Genomic DNA, 22220 nt, shown 5'->3' with positions numbered 1-22220 from the left:
TGTAAAATGTACGAGATGGTTGTTTTGTTGTAAGGATTAGAAATACTACACAGAACATGCCTGGCACTGAGCCGGCACTTAGTAAATGACAAATCACCGTTTTGGTGATGGTGATATTGGAGGTTGGGTTGAATGTGTAATGATGCCAGGGCTTTAGTAAGCTGTTGAAACAAATTCATAATATATACATTTTAGCGATGAGGGCTGGAGAGCGGAAAAGCAGTTCCACCTAACTGGTGTTCTCCATTTTCTTTTCCAGTCTTTGAAGCCATCAAATCATGCTACCATCCAGAGTATAGTGAGAGCTGTGGGCGTCGTTCCTGGGATTCCTGAGCCTTGCTGTGTGCCAGAAAAGATGTCCTCGCTCAGCATCTTATTCTTTGATGAAAATAAGAATGTGGTACTTAAGGTATATCCGAACATGACGGTAGAGTCTTGCGCTTGCAGATAACCCGGCAAAGAACTCATCTGAATGCTTAATTCAATCATTAGTTTATTTTTATGGACTTTTATTTTTTTTGGCACTGCCAATGCCTTTCATTTCAAAAGATTTTGTAATAGTCAAAAGAGAATGAGTAAATAGACTGATGATTTCCACCAGGGAGAACTGGACTGTATCTGTTTCTGAATGTAACTCAAAGCAAGATTTTAGAACATATGGACATCTCTTTCTTTAAAAAAAAAAAATCACGCAAGAAAAGTGATCAAACTGTTTTTAGAACTATTAGAGAACACACTGATTTATTTTTGTAATGGGCTTTGAAAATAGATTGGAAAAACCCAATAGCTTATCATTGATCTCTGCTCATAGAGAATAGAATCATTTCATATCTTAAAGTAGGCTTATTGCCTTAGATTCCTGAGCAACGCAGCAAGTGCTAAATAATCCAATCAGCTCTGATGTTTATCTTAAAATTTGTGGAGACTTGTTTACCTGTGTTTGTCTCTACAGGTCATCGTGTGACTAGCTGAGGGCAGAGTGTATGCTGTCAGTGTAGATGGACGTGAGCACATTGCCAGGGGCCTGTGCCCTCTTTAGGAAGGTTTGCTTAACATGGCTTTATAGTTCAGTCTGCACAGGATTCTTGTTTTTTTTCATTTCATGTTCTGGCAAGCACCATTCAGTTATGAGAACTTTACCAAAAAGAATAGACTGATCCAAAAGCATATGCAGAGAGTTACCACTTGGCTCAGCCATTTATTTGGAAATAATACTGATGTTTTCATTTCATGGCCTCCCAGGAAAGGGAACCAGCAACCCAATTTTCAACAACCCAGACGTAATTCTTCTTCCATATCTATTTTCCATGAGTGCTTTCATTTGTTCTTTTAAATGGAACTTAAAAATTCAGTTAAATGTTTAATTCTCTTGTTATGCCTTTACTTCCTATGAAGTAATCAGTAGATGCCAAGGCTCAGAAGTGGAGGGAATGTTGGAGGTTTCTTTAAGTGACCAATCTAATCACAATCACACGTTCAATATCGTTGTTCAGCCACGTCCAGGTCCAGGCACTTTTTCACATGGATCAAGGCCTTTGGCTCAGATGGGGAATCTACATTTTAGCAAAACTCACTAAGAATTATCCAACAAGAATGGGAGTCAAATATAGACACTTCTTGGCGCTTTCCCATTTCTACTTGTCATCAATATCTCCTCTTACACTTTAGCCTTCAAGAAATTGTTTCAAAAATCTTTTCCTCACTATATTTATGCGTGTGACAGAAATGTTTTCAGACCGTGGATTGTTGCTGATATTCTATCTGTGGTTAATCCTTATCTCAGTTCAGTCTGACCTGATTAGAGTCAACTAAGCCATTTCAGAGGCTGTGAAGTGTCAGAAGACACGGGGTTTTGTTCTGTCTCTGCCTATAGCTATCTATGGTGGTTCATAATTTAATAAATACTAATTGAGCATCTACTTTCTGAAAGACATGTGTTAACTTCAGTGTCTTCACTGGTAAAATAAAGAGGTTGAGTAGTTGAGCTGGAAGTCCTTTCTGCCACCGAAAGCTTGGGTTTACAATGCAGTACTCGCTATGTCACACACATCTTCCTTGAATGGGTGGTAGCAATAGAGCTTAAAAACACTGCAAGTATAGCTATTCATAAACCAAAGGAAAAAGCATCCTACTCTTCAGTGTTTATGAGTGAGTATGGCATCCTCCATGGTTTAAGTAGTATTTCTATCTTATTGGAAACCCATTAAAAAAGTACCATGAAAAGAAGTTTTTGACACTTCTGGAGTGTGTGTTGACGCCATGAATGAGACACACCTGTTCTAAATAATGAATTAAGTCTTGGTGCCTGAGTTACTATGGTTTCTTCCAGTCATTTTTTGTTCTGGTAGCATAAAGTTAAAGATTCAAAATGAGACAAGGGATGACATTATTTTTTACTGACTTTTATCAAAAATTTGAAAGCAAAATTATATAATAGAAGTGAGGCAGTGTGTGCCTGCCCTATCCTGGTCATAGTGTCTTTCAATAAAGAAAACCTTTCTTTCATTGGTAGATTGAAATGAAATTCTGAATTTAGTTTTTTCTAGAAAGGTATCAACCAAAACCTCTAGCAATGCCCAGTTGTACTTCTCAGTCTTCTTCTATCCTGATGTCTGTTTGTTACCTTTCTTCATTTAAATTGATGCCCACTTGTCACAGATTAAATCCTACAATGGCCAAAAAAAAAGAAATTCTCGAAATAATATTTTATCTTTAAGAACAATTGACATGACAAAATTACAACACAATGAAAGAGTCTGAGCAGTAGTTATTTCTCAGTGACCTTGTAACCATCATTTTCTACCGTATTGAGCAAATATTATGGTTTAAATGGGAAAATGTTTAGTCCCCCAAAGTAAAGGAAGATTACTTTTCAAGGGGTTGAAGGGGTTGAAGTAGGGGTTGAAATAAATGAGTTAATATTTTAATTAATAAAAATTTACACGAAATAGTTGGAAAATTGAGGGATTATTTCATAATTTGTTAGGTACCAGTATCTATATAGTTACTATATAAACTTTTTATAAATGTCTTGATATTAAAGTGGCATTAATGAGAAGGGAAATTATATTTATAATGCCATTTCCTAAATCATACCTCTTTCTTTTCCTCTCTCTTTCTCTTCCAACCAACCTCCCACCCCCATTCCTACATATGAGACACACACACACAGTTAGTTAAAAATGAATTTTTTTTCAGTAACTGTTCTCTTGAATTCAAATTCAGGGACTGCTGATGTCGATATAGTATTTTCAAAGTTTTTTGTTGTAACCTGTGTAAATAATATGCAATTTACAGGATTTGGGGTTGTAGAATTTAAACTGGAAGATTGGACTCCCCAGATCTCAGGACTACAATATTCCAGATCAATTTTGACACTTACTTAGCTATATATTAACTGATGATCATTTATTCATTAAGCTAAGATTTTTTACCTTAACATTTCTGAAAAAAATAAAATAAAACCTTTTTGCCCATTTATTATTTTCATAGACAATCATATGTGTATAATACTATTATCAGTCTGGCTTATAAAAATTTTTTATATAATTTCATTATTCAGTTTAGTCTTTCACTTTTCTCTGTGCTAGCAAGTAAGAAATGTCTGGATATTGACTTGGTTGTATCAAGGCTGGGTTAAAAAATAGTTTTGCACACCTGATGTGTAAGATTAAATATGAGATTAAATACGATACCTTGGGTAAGTCTGACTTCTCTGTATATCTTTTTTCCCTTGAGAATTGTATTTTAATATAGTTTATAGGTGCTTAAATGATCCCCTTTTCCTAAAAACCAAGCTTTCCCTTCGGCTTTCCACAGTAGTTTCTGTAAATGTTTTAGTTGAGAACTGAATGCTTGTACAGTCGATGGCAATTTTGAAAATATAACTTATATATGTATATGGAAAAACTTTAAAGATGCTTTTAATTTATTTAATGACTGTTGCCTTCCTATCTACAATGGTAATAATTTTCATACTTAGATGGTGAGAAAAAGTTCTTTTTACTACAATTATTACATGCAAAATGACATTTGGTTCTTCAGTACATTTGCTAAAGGGGCGTATTGCAGTGAAACTGTGAAGGACGCTTCACTACTGATGTGTAAGCTTTGCTGGCTTTGTATCACTTTCCTCCAGTAATGGAGAGCTTTTCACTATACAGTTTGGAAATAAAATTGCTTAACTGAACGCCTCCCCATTCTCCTCTACTTATCATTGGGAAAGACTGCATTTTCAAAACTTGAAAAAGTTGAAAAACTGTGCTGCATTTGAAAAGGGATAATAAAGTTTGGGCACAGAGTTGAACATTTTCAAATGGTATCATGAATGGAGTATCATAACCTACAAACAACATAACATGAAACATATTTAACACTGTGAAACAATATTGAAATATACCCAGAAGAAGAAAACTCTTATGTCTTCCAAACTTGAGAAACTCAATTTGAATTGTTTCATATTTTCCTTCTCTTTCTCTCTCTCCCGCTCTCTCTCGGCATTTCTGGTTTAACCACAAACTCCACTTAGAAAAATTTTTTCTGGATGCCTGCTATTTGACAGTAACTTTATTTCATCTGTCATTGTTACCATGTCCTGTCCATTTTAGGATGATAAGCATCTAATTTAATTAATCTGATCATTGTGATATTTCACCATTTTTGTTTAGGCTATACCTTTCTCTTTAAGAAGAAAAATGACCTGAGGTTAAGAAACAAAATATACTTTCATATTATTTTCACTCAGTTAATCTATCTCTGTTACATTTATTCAGCCTGTGTTGTTTAATTAAAAACCATAGCATTTTGTAACTACTGGGCACTCTAAAGATCATGTTGAACAAGTTCCTTAATCTCTCCATGCCTCACTTATCTAAAATAAACTTCTTGCCTTATAGGGTTGTTACAAGGTTTAAAGAGATTATACACGTAAATTATGTTGCCAAGTGCCTGAAGCAGAATAAAGATTTAGTTACTATCAATTATTATTATTATCTAATCCAGTCTTCTCATTTTCCAAATAAGGAAATGTAGACATGCTGCGGTTTACACCTATTTGGTTGTCTACTCGTCATGCCCTCTTCTGAAAACCGGCTCCCACCAACAGACATGGGTTCCTTGACACTAACAAAGACGGGCATCTGACAGTTCAGAGAGAGAAGAATGAATCTGGCGCAGATAGAACACTGAGCCTTACAGAGTAAGGAGCATAGCTGCCTTGTTCCTGATGATATTCCAGTTCTGCTCCTGTCTCTCAGAAACTGCACTTTCCGTCCTTGGATGACATGAGATATCCCTGCAGACTCAGTAACGTGCTCACTCTTACATAAGCAGGTTTGAGCCCATGTCTGCAAATTGCAGCCAAAGGAATCTTTTTTTTTTTTTTTAATGATAGGGATCCCTATCTTTTTTTTTTCTTTTTTTTAAAGACACCAATTGTACTTGAACATTTGTTACTTTATTTATTTATTTATTTATTTATTTATTTATTTATGGCTGTGTTGGGTCGCCACTCTTCATCGCAGTGCGCGGGCCTCTCACTGTCGCGGCCTCTCTTGTTGCGGGGCACAGGCTCCAGACGCGCAGGCTCAGTAATTGTGGCTCACGAGCCTAGTTGTCCGCGGCATGTGGGATCTTCCCAGACCAGAGCTCGAACCCGCATCCCCTGCATTAGCAGGCAGATTCTCAACCACTGCGCCACCAGGGAAGCCCCAAAAGAATCTTGACTACGCTGTATCGAGTTGTTGAGTATGCTGAGTGTCATCTGACAAACTACTGGGAAAAGTGGTATTAGAACCCTTCGTAACATCATGAATGAGAGAGAGCATCATGAGAGAGCAATGACTCTGAGGTCAAAAAAGCTTTACATTAGAATCCTGGCACTGCCAATTACTACCAGGGTGACATGTGCCCTTGAGGAGTAATAACCAGGTCATCATGCCATCAAGGTGGTCAGTTCTGTGACTCATGAAGACTTCCAAAAGAGTCGCTGCTGTAATTCATTGACTCAGTTCTCATGCCAGAGGAATTGCCTTGAAATACTTCTTAGGATAAGACTTTGTAGCTATCAGCAGAAGATATGGTGGAGGTAAGGGTTGAGAATAAGACCTCTGAGTACAAATCCATATCATCCTGTAAATCACTCAGTACAGGCACACCTCAGAGATGGGGTCAATTCCAGAGCACCACGATAAAGCAAATACTGCAATAAAGTGAGTCATACGAATTTTTTGGCGTTCCAGTACATATAAAAGTTATGTTTACATTCTCCTGTAGTCTATTAAGTGTGCACTGGTATTATTTCTAAAAAAATGTACAGACCTTAATTAAAAAATAGTTTATTGCTAAAAAATGCTAACCATCATCTGAGCCTTCAGCAAATCGTGATCTTTTTGCAGTAGTAACATCAAAGTTGACTGATCACGGATCACTGTAACAAACATAATAAGAATGAAAAACTTTGAAATATTGTTAGAATCACCAAAATGTGACACAGAGACACAGAGTAAACAGAAGCTATTGGGAAAATGGTGCCGACAGACTTTCTTGGTACGGTTGCACAAAATTTCAATTTGTAATAAAACACAGTATCTGCGAAGTGTAAAGACATGGGATGTTTGTATTCCTAAAGACTATTCAGCTTGTACAAAACCCTATCTTAAGCCGCATGAGCTGTTTTTAAATTCTGGAGACTAATCCCTTGGGTGGCAGCCTGGATGGGAGGGGAGTTTGAGGGAGAATGGATACACGTATATGTAGGGCTGAGTTGCTTTGCTGTGCAGCTGAAACTATCACAACATTGTTAATCGACTATACTCCAATATAAAATAAAAAGTTTTTAAAAAAGGGGGTCACGGAAGAGAAAGAATCAAGTCCACGTGTGGACAACTGCCACACCCAGGGAGGGGCAGTAACACCAGATTACACCTGTGCCAAACAAGAGAGACCTTTCCTTGGCCTTCTTATCTCTTTTTCCTTCCCTTTACCTGACTTTGGAGAGGCCAGAAACGGTCAGTGCAGAAGCAGGTGAAGCGAAACCAGAGCTGAATTGTCCATGCTCCTCCAACTCCCTGATGTAGGTTTTTGAGCCTGGCACAAACCCAAGCTCGGGGAGTGGAGAAATTAGATATTGAATGAGGGTTTGAAACTTTAATATTAGACTGGACTGGGGCTTTCAAAATCTTGAAGTGGTGGGAAAAGCTACAAGAACTCTCTGGGATTTTATCCAGCGACAGAGAAGACTGATTCTTCAGCGTTAGGTTTAAAGGGACCGTGGTGAGTTGGAATAAAGTTACTGTTGGCTTGCTTGCTGCCAAGTCACAAAACCAGTTACCTTTGAAATGTTGCAGGAATCAAACAAGCTAATGGGTGGGAGGGCTCTTTGAACACTGTAAAATGTTATACATATTTGGCAATATTGCTTATTCATTTATATGCATATAGATATAACTGAAAAAATAAAACAGAAAACACCTAGTAAGCATCTATTCAGTGCGAAGAAGGTCCTATGCCAGATGTTTAGAGGATGTAAAAATAAATATGACATTGTCCCTGCAAAAACAAACAAACAAACAACAACAACAAAAAAACCCTATCTTAGTTAGCAGAGATGTGCTTGATGATATAGAACATCAATGTCTAAGTTGTCCACAGTCTCAGAACTGGAAATTAGGTATATGTAACTATTATCAAATGAATATCAACAAGTAATGCTAAAACATTATCACAGTGGGAAAAACCACAGTGCCACAGGGTTATATATTTAGATCCACAACACAAAATTTAAGGATCCACAGGTCTTCTCTTCATGCACTTATGTTCACAAAAAAAGGATCTTCTCATGGTATGAGTTTTCACACTTAAATTGGGTTACAATATTCATTTTTTTCAGTTGTATTTGGTGTAACCCTGGATTCTGGCCCTGGCATTGCTAAGCTCTGGGCTTGTGTGCTTTGTTATGTTCCTTCACCTCCTGGTGGCCTTAATTTTCTCTTCAATGGTCTTTAAAATCCCCTCCTTCTCAAGTGTACCAGATTCTACGATCCAGACATTCTTACTAAATCACAACTCCCAAGCATTTTTGTCCTGATCATGTCTTAGGAAGAAACAGCCAAAGTACTGATGAAAGGGAGAGTGGGAAGCAGGTGAGAAAGGACTAGGAAAGGGGGTCAACCTGCCCTCAACTTAGGTGATCAGAGATTCTATCACACTTCTATCATATGATGGTGCTTTTGAGATGCCTCTACCTTTCATGCCTGTATTTAACTTAAAGCACTCATTCTCTCATTTTAATGGGAAAATCATTTTTTAAAACTAGATTCATCTGTCATTAATTAGAGAGGATAGCATGGGAGTTAGGGGCTCAGGCTTGGAGCCAGACTATTTGCATTAGAATCCCAACTCTGTCTCTTATTAGCTGTGTGACCTGGGGCAAGTTATTAACCCTCTCTGTGCTTCATGTCCTCATGTGTAAAACAAGAACAAAACACAGAACCTACCTCACAGAGTTGTGAGGATTACTTGAGTTATTACACATGCAACACTTAGAAATGTTTACAGCACAAAGTAAATGTTCTGGAATATCAGCTTTTTGATTTATTAAATGCATTTTATACATTTCCGTGAATGAGTCTTCATCTGATCCTGAGATGTAGGATCGCAGGGATTATCCTCATTTTACTGACCAAGGAGAATCACTGGTTTAACTGAAGTCAGAACCATGGTAGCTTCAGTGCTGAGATTCAAGCAGTGGTTGACTCACCCTGTCCTTTTCTTTTCCACTTTGCTTCAGACGCCTCTACTTTAAAAAAGCCATCAGAATATGTATTCCCTTGGAGTTCTGACAAATTGGGGGGAAATAAGGGGATTGGATAGGGAGCAAAAAATAAGTTTTGCTTGACTAGTGTTTGGATCTGAGGCCTTTCCCCTGGAGCTGAACTTCCCTGCCCAACTCCAAGTGGTGTAGAGACTGTCCCATGAGCTGAGATCCTGGAACATGGCAAAATGTGTATTTCGAACAGATAATTCTGAAAAGGGGAAAGTCAGAGAGGGGCTGGACTGTGTACTTTCAGTTTCCATTTCTTCACAACAACAATCAGATCAGTTGCTCCCTTTAAAAAGAAAAGATGGAGACAGGAACTAAAAAGGATGCTCCCACACTGTTCCTTCACGGAGAGGACAAAGGACCCGTCACTCCCTGTGTGGGACACAAGAGGGAGGTGGGGTGTTACTCAGAGCCTCCTTCTCCAATCCCCGTAACGCGGTCACGTGGGAAGTGAGGCACTTCCTTACACCCCATTCAGCTCAGAGAGCCCAAGAGAACAAGAGCACAGGTGACTGGAATCTTTAATCTTAACATGTCCCCACTGAGAAATAGGGACCAATTGGCGAATGGCCGGTTCTGACTCTGTCACCACTAGGATCGTGGCTCCTCTCCCCCTGGGGAAGCCGCTCCTCCCCAGGACGTGTCTTCTGCTATGTTCCCTCTTGCCAAGTGCGGTAGAAGTAAAGCCCCATTGATGGAAAGGTGAGGAATGGGGTAAAGTGCCTCCTCTAACATACATTGTGATCCGAACTGTCTTCTATCACTTTTTAAATGATAATGAACATTTGTCATCAACCTAAAAGGAGTAAACACAATATACAGCAATCATTTCAGGTAGCTGTTAGGATTTGCTGTTTAAGAATTCCCCTGGGGACTTCTCTGGTGGCGCAGTAGTTAAGAATCCACCTGCCAATACAGGGGACACGGGTTCCAGCCCTGGTCTGGGAAGATCCCACATGCCGCGGAGCAACTAAGCCCGTGCACCACAGCTACTGATCCTGCGCTCTAGAGCCCGCGAGCCACAACTACTGAGCCCGCGTGCTGCAACTACTGAAGCCCATGTGCCTAGAACCCGTGCTCCGCAACAAGAGAAGCCACCGCAATGAAAAGCCCGCGCACCACAAAGAAGAGTAGACACCGCAACTAGAGAAAGCCGTGCACAGCAACAAAGACCCAATGCAGCCAAAAAAAAAAAAAAGAATTCCCCTACCCTGTTTATTATGCCGATTTTTTCCAGTCCCATCAGAGAATGTGAAAAGAAAACCCATCTTTGATTTGCCTCAAGGCCAAGGTTGTCTGGGTATTTGAGCTCTAGCCTGTAGGGAGAGAGATGTCTATCCTGTGAGACAATTGGAGGCTGCTGATAATTAACAAGGTGAGAATATGAAGCATACTCCTGCCCCCTCCCTTAAGGGTGTGGATTTTAGTTTGTGACAACTTGGCTTTCATTTTGTCCTCATTTCCATCTGGGGCATTGAAACACTGCTGTGAGGGCAATAAGAAATCCAGTCCCACAGAAAGTTAAATTGGAGAGTAGCAGGTGTTTTTCCTCCCCCCCATTCCCTTCATCCCAGCCCCTTGCCCAGTATCTTTTGCTCTCACATACACACACACACACACACACACACACACAGATGGTAGCTCCACTGCAATGTCGCTGAAGCAGGGAGGGAGGTATGGTTATATTCCAACCCCTTGAATCAAAATGTTAGCCAACTGCATTTTCAGGCTCAAAACACAGGCAAACTGTCATCAGGTTCCAGTCAAAAGCAAGCCCCACCTCATGGGGGCTCAGGCCAGATGTGAATGCAGCAGTTCAGAGGTGAGGCAGTTATGTGCAAGAACCATGTGACAGAGCTTTTCCCAAAATGGACTTACTTAAGAGAAACATTTTGGTGTTTATAGGACTTCAGCTCTCCTTTCTGGAGATTTTCCATCACTATAAACACTGACATACATACATATGAACATGCATGGACTTTTAAAATTGGGTCCAGCATATGTAATTTCATTAAGACATCTTATTTGTTAGAAATAGGAGAAATTAATGACACAATATCAAAACTTTGGCAGTCGAAAACAGTCACATAGACAAACACTATATGGAAACTGGAGCCCATACTCTGGTGTCAATAACATGCGTTGGGAAACTTGGAGCTGTTGGTAGTGTTTGGAGGAGTTTACAGTGCAGAGGTGGCTAGCCTGCCTGGCGAGGGAACATGCATCAGGAGATAACTGAGCCCTTTGGAGCTGTGCTTTCTGCTTCCTTTGATCTGAAGCTCACTTTGCAACACTTCCAAGGGACAACAACAAATATTACGAAGTTTAAGATTTGATAGATTGGGCTGAGAGCACTTTGAAGTTGCTAAAGTCATCAGTAGTTCCCATTTCTGCTAGCAGAGTGGTATAGGAGTTGTTTTTTGTTTGCTGGTTTGGTTTTTTGTTTTTGTTTTTATTGAAGTGTAGTTGATTTACAATGTTGTGTCAATTTCTGCTGTACAGCAAAGTGATTCAGTTATACATACATATACATTCTTTTTTATATTCTTTTCCATTATGGCTTACCCCGGGATATTGAGTATAGTTCCTTGTGCTGCACAGTACGACTTTGTTGTTTATCCATTCTATATTAGAAGTTTGGGATTAGCAGATGCAAACTATTATGTATGGGAGTTGTTCTTAAATTCTATCCCACTCCAACTAGTTACAGAATTAAGGTCTAGAACTCATCATCGAGATGAGATATTTCCATCTTGTAGAAGGCAGACTCCTGTACTACATTCTGCTTTGAACTACCTATTAGACATGTAAGAAAATGACCCTATGGTTTGAGAACAAGGGAGAAATCACCCAAACACGAGTATATTGATTTAAATTAAAACGTTGTATTTTATTTATATTTTTAAAAATCTTAGAGAATATTGGACTGTGTTATTATTCTTTCTTAGGCCGCTTGCAGCTTTCTGGAATAAAATCTGAATTTGTGAGAAGGCTCAATAGCTCCAAGAATTGTTATCAGGCACATATAGATGATGGTCTACAAACCTGAATTAGGATACACGGAAAAAAATAAGTGCAAAATAGAATGATTGAATCTACACATTCAATATTTACTGATTGAAAGGATTTTGTTTTACATTTATTGTATTTCTGGGAAAATGACAGCATCAAGTCCTAGACATTTATGACTGATGAAAAATAATTATTTTGCTTATAAAGCCTCTTACTCAAAAAAAGAAAATAAAAATGTCTGTTTTGAACCACTGGGAATTTGAATAGTGTTACATGACCAATGACAAGCAGTCTTGAGCAGTAATGTATTCATTAATCCATATAAATAGTAGTGGTTGAAAGTGGAGGGACCCTAAATAAGAGGCTCTTCAGTAGTTTGAATGATAGGAAACTTAAATTTTAGTTTTGGCTCAGGTTTTAAAGGTCTAGCATCTGATACTAAACCATTCAGAAAAATTCCCTCAGTGGACCAAAGAGTTAGGAGAGCTTGAATCTAAGGCTGCACAAATACGATGGTCACTAGCCATACAGGGCTGTTTAACTTCAAGTTAATTAAAACTGAATAAAATTAAAAATTTAGTTCCTCAGTCCAACAAACCACATTTCAAGTGCCCGATAGCCACATGTGACTAGTGGCTACTTTATTGAACAGCACAGATACAGAACATTTTCATCATCACAGAGAGTTCTCTTGGATAGCGCTAATCTAAGGGATAAACAGGAAGCAGTTTCACTTTGACTCTTCAGAAAAATGTTGTCTGTTTTATGTCTCTCATTTGGACAAAGTGCACTATCAAAGACAGAGATCCTCGGCCAATATGCAGGCTCTGAAATGCGGTAAAAGATGCAGGGCCCTCCTGGCTAACTAACATTAAAAAAAAAGATTACAATGTGTAGTTTATAACCCGTACTTATTTAAGATTCTATGTTAATCACCCTCTAACCTGAAATCTGCCTCAGGTCATTTCTCCTGGCACTGGATCCAGTTTTTACTCACGTGCTATTTATGATACAGATGTTAATTACCAAACCCAGCTGTGCTACTCTTTCCGGCCTTACACTACTTCCCACAAAAAGCTCCCAACGCCTTTCCCTTCATTCTAAACAACTTCGTAAGATAACATTAGATCTGTCCCCAGTTATTCAGTCCACTTTTGTGAGAAATTGGTCTTTAGCCCTTTCTGAACATTTGGAATATGTGTGGGTGATAGGTGAATAGATATGTTAAATACTGTTAAACCATTTCACCCTGTTTTTCATCAACAGTTATCTCAATTCCTTTTTGATAGTAACTCTGCTCATTAATTTTTCTCCAAGCAAGTGATTTGACAACCGTGTAAAATGTTATAGAAAAAAAATCACAGTATTGTTAAAATTATATATTTATATCTTATAAAAAGGTGAAATGGTTCTCCAAATTTCTTGTCTGTCTTCCTTCCTTTGAGACAGATTGATTGCTATTAAAATTAGTAATAAATATTTAAAAATAATTATGTCCTAAAGGTAGCCATTTTCCAGGCTAAAATAGAAAGTTGTGGGTATAAACTAGACAAAAGCAGTCAGTTTCAGACTTGCCAGTTTCTTTTCTGTGTGATGCTGGGTCTTTGCCCAGAGAAGCTGAGGGGAAATCTTCAGTCTCCATAACCCAGAGAGAATATACTTGCTTTCTGTTTTCTGAAAGACTTCTGTCCCTCTAAAACCCTTTAAAAATTGTTTTTAACTTTCCAGGGTACACAAGCCTGTGTCAACTGACTGCAAGTGTTAATGTTTCTGGACTGAGAATGGGATAATGTGTGTAAAATATATCTTAGTTATGTTCTCAAAATGTGTGGGTAGCTCTAGGATTTTTTTCTCAGTATCCCATCTACAGAGATGAATGGGTGAATGAAAATGAGCACGGAATTTTTTCATTCTTGCTTACAAGTCAGTTTAGAGAAAAAGTTCATAACTGAAGTAAGATTTTTGAAGTGGAAGCTGAGCAATGATAGGTAATCAAGATGATAATATAATAACATGTGGATATATAGTGTTAAGGTTGAGAAGTGTTCATAAATTGTGATTGAGAAATCCATAAATTAGTATACTTATTTACTTACAAAGCTAAGTAGATTTAAATGAGAGTTTTAGAAAGACTGGAGAAGAAAGAACTTGCTTTGAAATTCTTCCATGGCTCAGAACAAACTTGTTGTGCTTCTCTTTATCATAGTCTTTCTCTCATTTCATGCAGGAAGAGCTCTTCCCCTGCCGTTATTCTTTCTCTTTTGTGGTGTGTAGACAGAGTGTGTTTATGCACACATACACACCCACACACATACAGTTACAAAAAGTGTTTTTCCAACTACTCTCCCCCACTCAACAAATCTACATTAAACTGTCTCCCATCTCTCTGATGCACCTGCATTCTGATTTTCTGGCTAGGAAAGAGAGAGTGGAAACTTTCGGAAACTATCAAACGCCTCTTAAATCAGCCAGGTAAATGAGTTACACATGGCTTTTAGTGTTCATGGGAACTCCCAAATAATATGGAGAGGAATAAATGCAATCCACAGTAATTCATGGAAACCTATCAACAGCCCATAGTTTATTCCAGCGCTGTGAATCCTTTTGTTGTGGAATACTTCGTGCACCATAAAATACAATATAACTTTTAGTGGTTATTGGTTTCTATGCATTGTATCTATAAATTCATTCTTAATTCCCAATAACCTAAACCTAATAAATCTTCCTGACTTTCTAAGTGTGAATAAGAATGTTAAGAATACTCTTTTATTTTACAGGTGCTACGTAGATAATAGAAACAAAAGTCACAAAATTCTAAGATCCTCAGGATGAATAATAATATTCATAGTATCTTTCATTTTTTAAGCAATGGACAATACTAATTTCTTTTCATAACATCTCGTTTAATCTTTACAACAGCAGAACCCAAGACTTGGAAAAGGTAAGTAAATGTTCAAGATCTTCCAGTTAGGAAAAGGTAGATAGATTCCATTTGAACTCTGATTCAAATCTGAATGCAAAGCTAACAGCATAGCCATTACGACCGACAGACTTGCTCTATTAATAGTGCTTCCAACTTATGACAACTGACAAAGAGGATGCCATTCTGTGAGATATGATTACTCCGATTCTATAAATATTAAAAACGAGACTCAAAGATAATATTTTCTAAATGTATATGGCAAGTTACGGTACTCTTTCCACCTTTTATTTTTTGATTCTCTTACTTTGTAATTATTTCATTATTACCATATTTTTTTCTCCATTCCACAGTTATTCAGTGAGCATTGTGCCAGGCACTGTGTCAAAGTTGGGAACACAGGTTTAAACAAGATTATCTTGGTGCTTGCTCTCAAAGTGCTCACAGTCTAGTGGACAGGTGATTCAGCCGGCAAAGCAGAAGGACACGCCAGGATGCCAAGAAGACCAGGTGGTGTCCTACCCCCTCAAAAATTCCCAGCGCATCATATGGAGAGCAGCAGTCAGCAACCTCTATTCTTGACCTGACAGGCAGTAGAGATGATTGTTCCTGCCTCAGGCCGGCCATCACAGTGCAATTATCCAACTGCTAGAAAGCTGGGCTTACAGCCAGGAACCACCCAGAAAATGCAGGAGCCATTTCCTGGCATCTGAGACTAATTGTTCCAGGGCATCTGGTCATAAATTCAATAAACATTTATTGAGCATGTACAATATGCTAGGCACCAGGGATGAAAAGTCACATAATACATCATGGGGACACTGATGTGCAAGCAAATGATAGGAATGCGGCATCCGTGCACCATACACGTGGACTCAGGGCACCATCGGATTCTCCCAACCCACGTCCCATAAGGAAACCATCCAGATTCGGTGCTGATAATAAAACACCAGCCACTGTGAACGCTGTACAGTTCGAGGGAATCAAATTAAGAAACTTATAACCAGAATGATCATCCATCTTAATTTGCTCAGGTCAGTTCCCAAATTACATCTTGCGTTGGCTTAATTAAGCACCTCCTTTTACTCTCATAAATTATATGGTTGCCCGCCTTATGTCTAATGGAGGTTAATACTTGTTTCGTTTTAACACACAGTGAATGGCTTAATTTTCATTTCTGGAACACTGGTTATGTGCAATCATAGTTCTTGCAGCTATCGCCACCTAACCCATCACAAGAATTAGATGCAGTGGTATTACCCCTGCTCTCCAGATGAGGAAACTAAAATTTTGGAGAGTTCAGTTACTTGCCCAAGCATCACAGAGATATTAAATGGTAATGCCAGGATTTAAACACAAGTGCTGTTGGGCTCATTGTAGCAGCCGATGGAGTAAGTTTGACAACAATATTACGGACTAAAGAGGAAGATTGTCCTCAGAGAAGCTTAGATGGGAGACAATCAGGACCTGGCCCATAAGTATAGAGACAGGATGGTCACCAGTGAGCCCAGGAAAGGCCTGTATCCTCAGTCATCCCCACCACTCCCTTGTCTACACTCATCTCTCACTGGCCATTTCTTCAGCTCTGACACCTGATTCTGACCACAGCACACACATCACCACGTGGGGGGATGACTGCGGGCAGAAGGGATGTGTCCTGACCATGCAAGCTCTTTGTTAACCCTGCCTCCTTCAGAGACCGTCTTTCTGTCTTTGCAAGTTTCCTTTTTACCTCCTTCCATATGGAGCCTTAATATCGTGCCTAAGGGATATGAGAAGAGAGAATTTTTTTACCAGTGAAATGGAACTTTTATGGTCTGTGAAAGATACATCTCTCTTGTTAGTTCCTTTATTTAGCTCTGTAGTGCAATAAATTGGAGCAGGAAATTATACATTCAGATTAGGAAACACTGTGGAAGGCGTAGTTAGAGATTTTTGTGGAAATTTGCCCCAGTTGCTCAGGCTTTATTCCCATCTTCAATAAAAGTTGCTTAATCTATCTGATAATAGAAGTAATTTATCATACTTGTGAGAAATACAGACAACAGAGAAAGGTATAAAAAGAAAGTGAAAATTGTCTGTAATTTCACCACCAAGCGACAACTACTAGTAGCGTTTTAATTTATATCTTGCTGGATATTTTTCCCTGGTAATTCATGTGCATACACAATTCACTATTTTAATAAAACTGTGACATACATATATTCTTTTGTAAGCTACATGTCCTTAACGTGTTATAAATATTTTATGTTATAAATGTAGATCTATAAAAATTTTCATTATAGTATAACAGTTTAACATGTGTCTCTATCCCAATTATTTAACCATTCCTAAATAGCAAAATATTTAGGGTTGGTTTCTTGTTGCTGGTTCTTTTCTATTTCCTTTGCTATTATACAAAATGCTACAACAAAGATTAGAAATACATTTCTGTGTAGCTGTCCATCCAGTTGTTTCTTTTAGATATACTAAAAGTGGAATCTTTTCCATCTTGATTCATATTGTCAGGCTTTATCCATACAGATTAGAATACACACTTCCATCATCACTCTATGAAAGCACATTTTCTCCATGGCCCATTCAGTACTAGTGATTACTCTCCTGCTCTAACAAGAATTTTAAAATTTATTGTTATTAATAGTTAACTTTAGTTAACTGCATAATTAAATAGTAATTAAAGCTAATTTCATTACTTAAAAGTTGATTTAATTTATCTATTTGCTTGGTAAGCTTAAATGTATTTTTAACGGATTTTTGACTATCTGTAGTTCTTTTCTGAGAATGACCTGTTTATGTACTTTGCTACTCTTGTCTCTAAGGAGGTTTTATTTTTATTGTTATTCATTGGTAAAAATTCTTCATACATTAACGATATAAAATTTTTATCTGTTGTTCATGTTCCAAATGTTTTCCCTGAGTGGTCATCTGTCTTTGGCTGATTGTGAATTTTTAAAATCGACTGTGAGGTATGTGTGTATATATTTATATGTGTATATATTTACATATGTATACACACACACAGAATAGATATGGACAAGGATATAGCCAAGGACAGTCACAGACACAGATACAGTTTAATATTCATGGCACCTCCTCATTCCTACACCTATGAGTAATTATCTAACCCTCAGACATCTACATGGAACTCTCTTGTGGCCTTCTGCTATGGAATTTAGTACCTTCTAGAATGTATTCTCGATATTTACTTTAAACACTTATCTCTTTCTTGAACTTTAAATTTTTTGAGTCCCACAAAGCACTCAGCAGAGGATCTGGCCAGTACTGAATAGACGAGTGGAGAAAAGCTGTGCGTCTCACGCTGTCACCCTAGACTTGCAGAATCTGTCCCACGCACACGGTCTCCTACCTGCAAAAGGAGGGTAGCAGAATGTCTGACACAGAGGCCTAAGGCTTTGTGCTTTGTTGTTGCTGTTGTTTTATTGGGTCATGACAGCCCCCTCGGACAACAGCAGCAAGTCAGATCTCAAGATCAGGACTTGTCTGCTTGCTTCGGTGTCAAGTCTCTATCTGGAAGCAGCTAGATCCCGGTTTGTCATTATGACCACTAGATGGAGTCCAGTTATTAGTCTGAACGAGACAACACTGCATGTTGAAGGGCATCCCAGCGTCCATGGTCATCCAGAAGGTGACCCGCCACTGTGCAGAATGCTCTGTGACAGCCCTTGCTTCCGAAGGGGACAATTCGAGATAAGTCCGGAGATCGAAGTGTTTTGTCTTTCTCTTTGTTGTGAATTAATTATCCTTTTGTGAGGCTCTTCAGCAGAATTTCAAGTTTGCATTTAAATGTTCCTAGACTCCCACTTCCTCTCCCTCTCCTCCTCCCTCTCTCTCCTTTACTTTTTATTGTTTTTAAAGAGAGAGTATTCTGTGCATCCCTCCGGCAGATATCTGTCCTCTGTCAGATATTTATGCTCCCAAAGCATTCTGAGTTATTAGATTTGCCTGGTGAGAGAATATTGCTGCACTGAAAGAAGAAAAAAAAAATCGAGAAATAGTTTCACCCCTTCATGTAATCTAAAGGATTAAATGCCAAATGATCTGGAATGGAATTCCTCTTGAGCACATGTTCAATTACAACTTTTTCAGGAAATGATACTTAGGACTGCCTTTTGTCACATTATCGTTTGATCAGTTTTCAGAGAAGACGTGGCAAATTTTTCAATTGCCATCCTTTTCTAAGCTTTGAATACTGCTTAAATTTGCAGAGTTTTTAACAGCCACCTGCATTTCCCTGACCTATCAAATATAAACACAAATCAGACGTGGCTGAAAGTAGGGCATACAAAACCCCAAGTGGCAGTTCTAACCCTGAGTACTCGCGCTTTTTAAAATTGAAAATCATTCCTCTTCATTTGTATAAAAACGGATTGCCCCAGCTTCCCTAGGAGGCTTACCATCAGTTAACTTAATCCTCATTTAGAAATAGAGAAAATAACTCCTTACAGGTTTATACTAATATGTCTAATATTGTTCCCCTCTAAACAGCTCAAGCTGGGTAACAAATGTGACAGAGCCACCCTCCTGTATCAACCTTCACATTACTTACCTTGAGAATGATTGAGACATTTAAAAGAGGCTTGGGAAAATAATCAACCATTTAACCAGACAGTAATAAAGCACCATAACTATGACTTACAAGACAGAGGAAGATTTCAGGTTAAAACAAAACTCCTTGGTATATTTTTGATACTTTAAAAAATATATATTATTTCCTATCTATGTAGGTTTTCTTTTAATGTACAATATACCGTTCAGGCAGAAAAGTAATTATTTTCTCTCTTCCTAGTTCTCTGACAAACACTAACATTCTCAAGCAAAAATGTATGAGGCTGGATTGGGTCTTGCAGCTTGATGTGAAGGTCAGAATGTTGGATAACGTTGATGGTCCATAAAAATTTAAAGATGACATCCCCTGAATTTACTGTAAATGTTGGCATTTCTGGATAATGTATCAACATCTCATTGCATTCATAAAAATAGAAATAGGCATATTTGTGCAACTTGGTCTAATGTGCTCTTTTATTTAACATACTAATCTGAACATTTTAGGGTCTGTGTTAGGTTATAGCTTTGATTTTTTTAAAAAAGCAGTTAAATTCTAAAAAGAAAACATTTGTGAAATCAACAGATTCAAGACATGCTTTAAATTCTGAGATTTTTGTGAATGAAAACAAACCCTATTCATTTGGAAGTATTTAAAGGTAACAGACAACCAAACAAATTCAAATTTAATTCAGTATATGAATATCATAGTGGTAAAAGAGTATACTGGAAAAATATATTGGATTAGGGAATCAGAAGACTGAGGCACTAGTAGTTTTGCTAACACCAGTGAAGTTACATAAATCTTCTGGGCTCAGTTACCTCACCCACAATTCATTCATTCATTCATTCATCCAAGAAATGCCTACATATGCCAAGCACTATTCTAGACACCAGATAGAGCACAGTCTTCATAAAGTTTATATTCTACTGGAGGAAAAGAGAAAATCAGCAAAATACATAGGTAAATATATTAAATGTAGATTATATTAGAGGATGGTAGGTGCTGTGGAACAAAGTAACAAGAGGAATAGGGATAAAGAGTAGCAGGGCATTTGCAATGCTAAGTAGGGTCATCAAGAAAAAACACACTGAAAGGTGAGATTTGAGTCAAAATCAAAGAAGGCAAATGTGGCGGGTGGGGGGGGGCGGGGGGGGCTGGGGGGGAGGAGACATTCCCGGCAGAGGGAGGAGCCAGTGCAAACAGCGCGAGGTGGGAGTGGAACTGCCATGTTTGAGGAACAGCAAGAAGGCTGGTGGGACTGGAGTGGAGTGAGTTGGGGAAAGAAGTGGGGCAGGAAGTGAGGGAGATTGCAGAGATGGAGGTGGAGTGAGTTAGACTATAGGAAATGAGTGATTTGGGTTCTTCCTCTGAATGTGATGAGAAGTCATCATGGGGTTTTGTAGCGAGAAGTGATATTGTCTGTCTTATATTTGACTGGATCGCTTGGGCTGCCATATTGGGAATTAATAAAATGGGGGCAGAAGTAGAAGCTGTGAGACCAGCAAGGTGACTATTTCAATAATCTATGTAAAAGATAATGGTGGCTTGAACGGGGAGGGCAGCAGTACCTGTGCTATCGGCATCTCAAATCAAATTTAATAATTCAGATGACAATGATTTGGAAGTTGTAAATTTCTTCACAAATATATGATAGTAATCATGTTCTTGTTTTTAAAGTTTTTGACTCTTCTTTTTCGTTTACTATTCCAGATCAACTTCAGAAACATTTTGTCAAGTTCATTAGAAATATATATAGCTTCTTTTACAAAGAGATTTTTCCAAATTGGATCTTAAAGTTTATCTTTATAAAATGATTTATCAGTATAATTAAATATATTTCCATCAATCTATTTATCTTATAAATTCCATTAATGCATTTCCAAATAGTTAAGAGTTAAACTCTACCTGGTTACAGTGAATGAATCTTGTGATATAGTTTTGGATTTGATTTGCTGATGTTTAAGACTTGGCAACTATTTTTATAAATAGGATTGGTGCACTTTTTTTGTTGTTGTTATATAGTATTGATAGAATTGGATATCATGGTTTTACTAGCTAAGAGAATGAATTTGGAAGTACTTTTCTTTCTTTGTACAGAAAGAGTTTAAGTATCAAAAGAATGGTCTGAACGATAGTAAAGGATCTGGGCTGATTGCTTTGTGGGCGTAGGGAGTTATCATTTCATTTTGATCAATTCAGATGTTATACCTCTACATGAGTTGATTTTTAGTGATTTACATGCTCTTGGAAATTATCCTTTTATCTACATTTGTAATTTATTTTATCATTTAAATTAATCCACACCTGTAGTTTTTCCTTTTCTTATTCCTACCATCATTTATTTATGTTTTCTCTCTTTCCCCCATGTTGATCTTACATATTTTTCCTATTATAATGATCTTTTCAAAAAAAATCAGCTTTTTTCCCCTTTCGTTAGGTAGTGTTTTAATCAACAAAATATTTTCTTCTAATTTCCTTGGATTTATTTATTCATTTTTCTACCCTCTTATGGGGAATATGGAGTTTACTTATTTTCAATTCTTACAGTGGTTTAGTAAGCTCACATAAGAATAAACATTTTCCTCTGAGTGCTACTTAACTATATCTCACAAGTTTTTGAAATGTATTGCTCATGTTCTTATTAATTTCTACCTTGAAATTTTATATTTTAAAGTCACCTTTAAAACTTAGAGTCATTTGGAAAAAAAGTAATTTCCTACTCAATAGTTGTTTGGGAGCTATCCTATTATTGGTTCTAGTTTTATTGCCTTGCATGCTTGGTTGTTTTTTCCAATCTACTTTTGAACACAATAAGTACATCTTTGACAGATCTAAAGACCCTTTATCTAAAATTTAATTTAACATATAACAATTTTAATTTGGATGAAGTGTTTTTAAGA

At 37.7% G+C, this 22220-nt stretch overlaps 1 protein-coding gene across 1 annotated transcript in view; it reads left to right on the top strand.

Moving 5' to 3' along the window:
* BMP3 (bone morphogenetic protein 3) overlaps positions 1–4193 on the top strand; it is a 29041-nt gene extending 24848 nt beyond the window's left edge. Inside the window, exon 3 of the mRNA XM_082464049.1 lies at positions 260–4193. Coding sequence (XP_082320175.1) covers positions 260–451 — 192 coding nt within the window. The 3' untranslated portion in view covers positions 452–4193. The remainder of the gene's footprint in view (positions 1–259) is intronic.
* The last annotated feature ends 18027 nt before the right edge of the window (positions 4194–22220 follow it).

Source organism: Balaenoptera physalus, assembly GCF_965194825.1.
Source record: "Balaenoptera physalus genome assembly, chromosome: 5".
NCBI classification, from domain to species: domain Eukaryota; kingdom Metazoa; phylum Chordata; class Mammalia; order Artiodactyla; family Balaenopteridae; genus Balaenoptera; species Balaenoptera physalus.
The sequence above is the reverse complement of the archived record's forward strand: the minus strand, read 5'-3'. Positions and strand labels throughout refer to the sequence as shown.